Here is an 8577-nt window from a genome sequence, read left to right as displayed (position 1 = left end):
GGGGCTGCGCGGCGGGGCCCGCGGGGGGCGGCGGAGGGGCGGCATGCGGAGCCCGGGCTGAGGCGCGGCGGCCGCCCCTCGCCATGAAGCGGCAGAACCTGCGGACGGCCGCGCTCATCCTCTGCATCTTCTCCTACCTGCTGGTGGGCGCCGCCGTCTTCGATGCGCTGGAGTCGGAGGCGGAGAGCGGCCGCAAGCGGCTGCTGGAGCAGAAGCGCGGGGAGCTGCGGAGGAAGTACCGCTTCTCCGCCGACGACTACCGGGAGCTGGAGCGGCTGGTGCTGCAGGCCGAGCCCCACCGCGCCGGGAGGCAGTGGAAGTTCGCCGGCTCCTTCTACTTCGCCATCACGGTCATCACCACCATCGGTGAGTGCTGGTATCCCCCTGTGCGCCCCTCCGGCCCGGCATCCCTCCGTCCCCCACATCCTTCCATCCCCACATCCCTCCGGCCCCCACACCCTTCCATCTCCACATCTCTCCGTCCCCAACATCCTTCCATCCCCACATCTCTCCGTCCCCCACATCCTTCCATCCCCACATCCCTCCGGCCCCCACACCCTTCCATCTCCACATCTCTCCGTCCCCCACATCCTTCCATCCCCACATCTCTCCATCCCCAACATCCTTCCATCCCCACATCTCTCCGTCCCCAACATCCTTCCATCCCCACATCTCTCCGTCCCCAACATCCTTCCATCCCCACATCCCTCTGACCCCACACCTCTGTACCTCCACAACCTCCCACATCTCCACAACCTCCCACATCTCCATCTGGGTGCCCCAGGACATCCCGCTGGGGTCGCCTGCGTAGTAGGGGCAGGTCTCACCCTTGCAAGGCTGGGACATCTCTTCAGGCCACCCTCCAAGCTGACCATACAAGACCCTGGTGGCCAGCGGTGGGAGAGGTGCTCCATGCTCTGAGGTTCTGGGGGGCTGGAGCAGAAGCGCGGGGAGCTGCGGAGGAAGTACCGCTTCTCCGCCGACGACTACCGGGAGCTGGAGCGGCTGGTGCTGCAGGCCGAGCCCCACCGCGCCGGGAGGCAGTGGAAGTTCGCCGGCTCCTTCTACTTCGCCATCACGGTCATCACCACCATCGGTGAGTGCTGGTATCCCCCTGTGCGCCCCTCCGGCCCGGCATCCCTCCGTCCCCCACATCCTTCCATCCCCACATCCCTCCGGCCCCCACACCCTTCCATCTCCACATCTCTCCGTCCCCCACATCCTTCCATCCCCACATCTCTCCATCCCCAACATCCTTCCATCCCCACATCTCTCCGTCCCCAACATCCTTCCATCCCCACATCTCTCCGTCCCCAACATCCTTCCATCCCCACATCCCTCTGACCCCACACCTCTGTACCTCCACAACCTCCCACATCTCCACAACCTCCCACATCTCCATCTGGGTGCCCCAGGACATCCCGCTGGGGTCGCCTGCGTAGTAGGGGCAGGTCTCACCCTTGCAAGGCTGGGACATCTCTTCAGGCCACCCTCCAAGCTGACCATACAAGACCCTGGTGGCCAGCGGTGGGAGAGGTGCTCCATGCTCTGAGGTTCTGGGGGATGCCAGGGGTGCTGCTATGGCTGGGGCCACAGAAGATGACATCCACGTTGTCCCAGGGAGGTGACAGCCCACGGAGCTTCTGCAGGCACCTTTGGGGCAGGCAGCTGCAGAAGTTGGGGGTGTAGGAAGGGTGTAGGAGAGCAGAGGTGGGAGACGCGTCCATCCTCTGTGCAGTGTTGTGGCCAGCGAGCCAGGCTGAGGAGCTGGGCAGGAACTGTTGCCTTTGTTGCCAGCTCAAAACTCTGGATGTTTGGCCGAATGAGACCTGTTTCAGGGAGCCAGGCCAGCCACCAGCCACCAAACCTCGCTCTACAGGCGCAGGAACCCACAGAGAGATGGGTCTCAGCTTGGAGAGGGGTGATTGAGCCAGATGAAACCCCCAGGTGGACACGCTTCCCCAAAGTAGAGCCCAGTGCCTTGGTTTGCCCTCTTCAGTTTTGCAAGAGAAGGAAGCTAAATTGAAGGAGGATTGCCTCAATACTAGGTGGGATTAGCCACATGGGAGCTGCGCATTGTTTAATTAATCCACTTTGATTAATCCATGCCCCAGGAGCATCCCATGGGGGCCAACAGGCGTGGGATCCCATGCTCTTGTCATCGCCCGGGCTGGGATTTCCCTCGGTGTTTTGGGGGCAGGAACCCCGAGGCCAAATCCTGCCCTTCCAGAGCCACCTCCTCGTTCTGCAGGATGGGGCTCAGCCTCGCCGAGGGGCTTGGGGTGGGTGAAACACGGCTGGTGGCTGAGAGCATCATCCCTCAGGACATGGGCTGGTGGGATCAACTGCACCGTGGGGGGACAAGGCAGAGGGGTGGGTACCCCACAGGCCCTGCTCTGGGGGGCTCCGTGTGCCCCCAGGAGGTACGATGTGGGGCTGGTGCAGCTGGCAATGCCCATGGTGGGCAAGCAGCGCTGGGCACAGGGCACAGTTAGTGTCAGGCCCCAGCAGGAGGGGAAGATGAATGGCTTCTGTGGAAGTCTCCATCATCTCGTGACAGGTTATAGCTTCATTTACATTATTTTTCTGTTGACTGGGACAAACAATGGCTACGCTTATCACACACACCAGGCAATAAATAATTTCAGCCCCGATGCCATATTTCTAAAACGCTGGCGCGTCAGATCTCTTTATGTGGGGCTGTGCTCCAAATCCCAGTTTTAATGTCAATGTAGCTGTGTTTACTCTTTCTAATTCTCTTTATCATTTCGAAAGCATCAGTCAGATGCTCTTTCAGGAGTCTCTCAGGGTACAACAACTGTTTTTCCACTTACTGCTCTTCTGGATCATTATATTTACCTCCTCGTTGCTGCCATTGTATTATCTTGTAGCCTAGGACCCGATAATTGCACATGGTTATTAAGCTTGGATCTGACTGGGCTGGGTTGGGTTTTTTTTGCCTCTGCAGTCTCATGTCTGCTCTGTATTCTGTGAAATGTGGCATGCAGGCATCCAGTTTATCATTCTTGATTGCGTGGGTTCATGAACAGACAGAGCAATTAGAAACCAGTCCCTTCCTGATGGCTTGCAGTTTGGGGCACGATGGGGATAACCCTGTCCTCAGCCCCCCAGCCCCGTCCCCATTGCAGGAGTTTCTTGGAGCGGGAGGTGGGCTCGGGAGCTTGGGACGACGTGGGTTTCATCCCCTGGTGGTCCCATCACTGCTTCCTTAAGAGTCCTGGAAATCTGCTGGCAGCAGAGACAGAGGTGAAGCCAAGTCACAGCTTTGAGCAAGGCTGAGAAATTAAAAAAAAGGGCATTTTCCCCCCACGTTCTTCATGCAAAAGTCACGTGGATACCTGGAAAAAGTGAAAATATAGATAGCTGGTTGCATCTAGCGTGGGCAGGAACGGGAGCTGTTCTGTGGGCGCTTCCAGAAAGGAAGTTTTCAGCCCTGGTAGTTTCATAAAGAAGCTCAAAAGAAAGGCTTGGATGCCTTTGGATGCCGTTACTCCCCACGCTGCCTGACTCCCTTGCGCTGAGTTCGTTACTCACCCGCTTCGGTCAGAGGCCACCGGTTCCTGGTAAGTTTGTATAACAAGGTGAGGTGGGCACAGGAGTCCGGAAGAACGTGGTGAATAGCTCATTACCACTCAGGGTGTTAATTGTGTGTGTCCTTGAGTCACAGCTCTGAGACTTGGAGCAAGGTGGGGAAATTAAATCTCGGAAGGCGTTCGAGGAGAACCTTGTTCCTCCTTGTCCCAGGGACAAGGGCTGACAGGGCTGCGGTGGCACAAATACCTCCCTGCATGTCAAACAGCACAACCCTCCCTCCCTAACGACCTGGTGCTGCTTTTGGCCTGAGCCTTAGTGACACTGGAGAAAATCTGGAGTTGCTCTGCAGAAGTCCTCCCAGACTGAGCTGCTCCTGCAGGGTCTGACCCCATAGATCCCACCCCACAGTCCACGCAGCGAACGGTCACGCAGGGGAGAGTCAGATGCACGGGACACTTGGGGACAGGGGACAGGAGGGGGTGCCGAGGGGACGATGGCTCTGCAGGGTGGTTGTGGAGGAGCCTGGCTGGTTGTGTGCCTTCCCGCAGGGTGACGGGGCTGTTGGTGTCAGTGTTGTGTGGAGCATCCCTCCTCCCTCGCTGCAGGGGTGCAGGTCACCCCCCAGACCATGGCATCACTGCCTCTAAACGGCTGGTGACCTGTGGAAGGCCTGCAGACCCCAGCCCAGCTCTACGGCTGCTCTTGGCCTCCTCATCCAAGCTCAGGGGCTCTCAGGGTGGACCTTCTCTCTTTAGAGGCCAAATGGGGCTCTGCCCACATCATACTGCGATGTCCCATCATCCCAAAGGATGTGGCATCCCATGGTCCCTGTTACTGATGCATTTTCCACCCCTTCTCCTGCTGCTCCTCTTGGTCCCGGGGCAGCTTTGGTGGAAACCCCAGTGAGAGCTTGACGCCTGCCTTTCCCCTTCCCCCGGCAGGGTATGGACACGCCGCCCCGGGCACGGATGCTGGCAAAGTTTTCTGCATGTTCTACGCCATCCTGGGCATCCCCCTGACCCTGGTCATGTTCCAGAGCCTGGGGGAGCGCATGAACACCGTCGTGCGGATGCTGCTCAAGAAGATCAAGAAGTGTCTGGGCATGAGGACAACCAACGTCTCCATGGAGAACATGGTCCTGGTCGGCTTTCTGTCCTGCATGGGGACCCTGTGCATCGGCGCAGCAGCCTTCTCGTACTTCGAGGGCTGGACTTTCTTCCATGCCTATTACTACTGCTTCATCACCTTGACCACTATCGGCTTCGGAGACTTTGTGGCTCTGCAGAAGAACGAGGCTTTGCAAAAGAAGCCGCCGTACGTGGCTTTCAGCTTCATGTACATCCTGGTGGGCCTGACCGTCATCGGCGCCTTCCTCAACCTGGTGGTGCTGCGGTTCCTGACCATGAACTCGGAGGACGAGCGGCGGGACGCCGAGGAGCGAGCCTCGCTGAGGAGAGCCCGCAACAACATCCACCTCAAGCCCAAAGAGGACAGCCGGAGCAGCAACGCCATTTTTCTCCCCGTGGAGGACAGGACGAGCCAGATGAACCTCATCCCGCTGATGCAGGAGGACGCGGAGCGGCAGCGGCGCCAGTCGGCCAACTCGGCGGCCGCCGTCCCCTCCTTCTGCACGTGCCTGTGCTACAGACCTCAGCTCTGCGGCAGCCCCGCGCCCTCCCACCCCGAGACCCTCAGCTGCCACACCAACCCCGTCTATTACAACTCCATTTCCTACAAAATCGACGAGGTGTCCCTGAGCACGCGGGGGCAGACCGGCTCGTCCCCCGGGAGCACTTTATCATCCAACAGCCCTCGCTGCCGGCGACACCCCCGGCTGAGGAGGAAATCCATCTAGGAGCACGTGCCGAGCTGCTCTCGGCGCTCGAGTCTTACTACGGTGATAAATTATGAACATCGGGTCCTTCTTAGCACTCTCCTTTCTTCTGCTCCTCTCCCCTTCCAGCTGGCAGCCAGCCCCACGCAGGCGCCTTGAAACCCCGGTGAGAAATAACCATTCCTTTTCGCAGGCACGGAATTACACCCTTAGTTGTATTAGTTTTCTTTGCTTTTTCCTCCCAAGTACGTTCCAGCGTTTGGGTCTGGGAAGAAGCCCCCCCGACGTGAAGGCTGGCAGGCTGGGGGTTTGCTTCCCCACCTCCCTGCTCCCCAGAGGGAAGTGTCGCTGCCCCCAACCCTACCCACCCTTGGCTGTGGCCACGGCCAGCACCCACCTCTCTGGATGGCACTTGCTGAGAGCCCACCAAATCCTGTGTTAGCAAGCCCCTGCAGGGCTGGGGATCTTTTAAGTTCTCCCCTGGCAGCGGGTGCAGGTAAGTGGGTGCCACGCAGCAGGTTTGCAGCTGGTGGGTGGGTGGGCAGGGAGAGGTGGGCAGGAGGGGACGGGCTGTGGTCCTGCTGCTCAGGACACGAGGACAGCTTCGTGGAGTTGTTACCTCCTGTCACCAGCTCTCTGGGGCTAAGCTCAGGCTTGTGGCTGGCTCAGGACTTTGGGCAGCTGGAGGTCGACACACTCACCCACTTGGCTGGTGGGATGCAGCGTCCCATTCCTGGGGGAAGCTGAGCTCCTCCAGCCCAACCACAGCCTCCTCTGGGATGAGCCTGGACCCTGCTGAGGGCACAGCCCCAAGGAGAGTCTCCCTGACCTCTGGAGAGCCACCTGCAGAGGGTTTGGCCCTGATGAGGTCATTAGCTAAAATCACCCTTTCCCTCACCACCTGTCCCCCAGCTGCCAGCCCGGCGTGTGTGGTGGTTTGGGTTTGTGCTCCTCGCTGCCGGGGTTATGAGAGACGGGGGGAGCCCATCACACCGTGTCCCCGGGTGGGATGTGGTGCCCACACACCCCCACCTGGGAGGCTGTTCCCAGCTGGTGTCCCCCAACATGGCCCACGTCCATCCTGCCCCATCTGCAAGGAAACAGGACTGGGCTCTGACAGTGGCAGCAGCTCTGTTTCACTTTTTTTCCCCCAATAAGGGGACATTTCCACTCTTAGTTCTACCTAAAAGACCCTCTGAGGGCGTTTTCCCGGGGGAAAGTCCCCTTTTCCCAGTGGGGAAGGCAGGCAGAGCGCCGGCGTTGGGAAGGCCTCAGGGCAAGCTTTGCTCTCTCTCTTCTTTTTGTTCTGGGCAGTTTAATAAAAGGTGAATCCAGCTGGTGGTGGTTGGTTATTTGTCACGAGGGTGAGAAAAGGGACGTGTCTGAGCCCCAAACCCTGTCCCTGCCCGGCTGCTGGGGTACTCCAGGGCTGGCTCCCCTGCCAGGGGGTGTGGGCAGTGTTTATATCCAGGGATATCACCCCTGGGGTGTTTGCTGGGATGTTTGGGAGGAGAGGGTCGGCGTGGCTGTCCCAGAGCTGGGAAGGAGCTGGGAAGGAGCTGGGTCTCGTTGCCCATCATGGGATGGTGTCTTTGCTTCCACATGGAGATGCCCTGGGTTCCTCCACCATCCCCAGACACTGACCTTCCCCTTTCCAACCTTTCCTGGTGCTTGGGCTTCCTTGGGGGCAGCTTTGATGTCACCCCAAATCCGTGAAGGCTTGTTAGGATTGGGACTTTCTTGTTCCAGACTCTAAAATGGCTGGGATTTGGGCTCGGAGACAGGTGATGCCCAGGCAGGCAAGCTCAGGGATGGGCAGGAGGCCCAATGGCTGGGGCTGGCAGAGAGCAGGGCAGTGCAAGCCGTGTGGGGCTGCAGTGGGGCTGCCACGCTGCCGGGGGTAGGTGAGGGGGGCTCCTTGACGGGTCACTTGATTTGGGGGGGATGCCCCCTGCCAGGTTCTCCACCTGGAGATCCATCCTCCCTGCCCACCCCTGGCAGCAGGGCTCTCGTGCAAGATGCTTGCCCCTTCCCAGCTTCAGGTTGTCCCCTTGCCCCAGGGAAGGGACAGTGGCAGAGCTGGGAGCATGGCCCGAACCCACAGCTGGTCTCTTACCACCAGAATGCCCTGGGTGCAGCTCCCCCCAAGCTCAGCAGCTCCATCGCTTGGCACCAGAAGCCCCAGATCTGGACCAAGATGTGGGTCTTGGTTTAAATAGAAAGGGGAAGGAAGAGGTGTGGGGGGAAACGGGCGGTGAGCATATAAAACAGGCTTAAAAATGAGGCTTTCACTGGCTTCTCAGCAGCATCATTTCATGCTGATCCCACCAGCTCGGCCTCTTTGTCTCCATGTCCCACCTCCCCGACCCTCACCAAGGCTGTCAGCCTGGGGCTGGGAGGGCTGTGGTGGCCTTTGCCATCAGAGCTCTGCAGAAGACACATCTCTCACCCCTTCTGTGCCAAACCTGGGACACCCTCCCAGCGGCCAGGAAGGAGCTGGCACCTCTCACCCCCCTTCCACTCTCCTGCTTTTGGAGGCTGGTGATGGTCTGAGGGTGGGAGATGCCACTCATGCCCAGTGCCATGCTGGGACATGCTAGCACCACTGGAGAAATCCTCCTCCTCCTCCTCCTTCCTCCACCACCGCTCCCCCCGGGGCTGCAGCCAGGGCTGGGGGGTGGCTGGTGGGGAGCTGCCCCATGATCTGCAGAGGGATTTGGAGGCATGAGAAAAACCTTTAAGAGACCCTCAGTGAACTGGGACACCGTGACACCTCGTAATCCCCATGGGAAAAGGGCTTGTGGCGGCTCCCTTGGGAAGGCAGCCTGTTCTCACCACCCCCTCCTGCAGACCCCCACAGCAGGAGTCACCCCAGAGCCCCCAGACCCCTGCTGGAGGCCCCCCAGGACCAGGCAGTAGCTGCACACCCAGTAACACCCATGGGTCTCCTTCCCCGAGGGTCCCCAGGCTCCCCCCGGCCCCACACGGACTCCTGGAATTCCTGACAGCCCGGGCCAGGGATGGTTTTTCTGCCAGCAGCATCTTCACCTCCAGGGTTTCAAAACCAATCTCTAGTGGCCAGTGTTGACCATGAAGGGTCTTGGGAAGAAAACGGCAGGAGCAGAAGGCTTTTGACTGGGGTACTGAGCAGAGCAGAGGCTGGGAGCAGGCTTAGCTCTGTGCCTGGA

The 8577-nt window shown here is 59.6% G+C and overlaps 1 protein-coding gene across 2 annotated transcripts; it reads left to right on the top strand.

Annotated features, from left to right (window-relative positions):
* The first annotated feature begins 26 nt into the window (after positions 1-26).
* Positions 27-5935, top strand: KCNK15 (potassium channel, two pore domain subfamily K, member 15). Of its 2 annotated transcripts, XM_014943681.1 has the most exons (3): positions 27-278; positions 1009-1096; positions 4497-5935. In XM_014943681.1, the coding sequence occupies exons 1-3, from the start codon at positions 84-86 to the stop codon at positions 5408-5410; spliced, it is 1197 nt and encodes a 398-aa protein (XP_014799167.1). In that variant the 5' UTR covers positions 27-83; the 3' UTR covers positions 5411-5935. The 2 variants fall into 2 exon arrangements, with proteins under 2 accessions (XP_014799167.1, XP_014799168.1); XM_014943682.1 differs by lacking the exon at positions 1009-1096 and having other exon boundaries at positions 27-366.
* Positions 5936-8577: the final 2642 nt, after the last annotated feature.

This window comes from Calidris pugnax, unplaced genomic scaffold (genome assembly GCF_001431845.1).
Source record: "Calidris pugnax isolate Ruff unplaced genomic scaffold, ASM143184v1 scaffold118, whole genome shotgun sequence".
In the NCBI taxonomy this organism is placed as follows: domain Eukaryota; kingdom Metazoa; phylum Chordata; class Aves; order Charadriiformes; family Scolopacidae; genus Calidris; species Calidris pugnax.
Note: the sequence above shows the minus strand (reverse complement) of the source record. Positions and strands in the feature narration are given on the sequence as shown.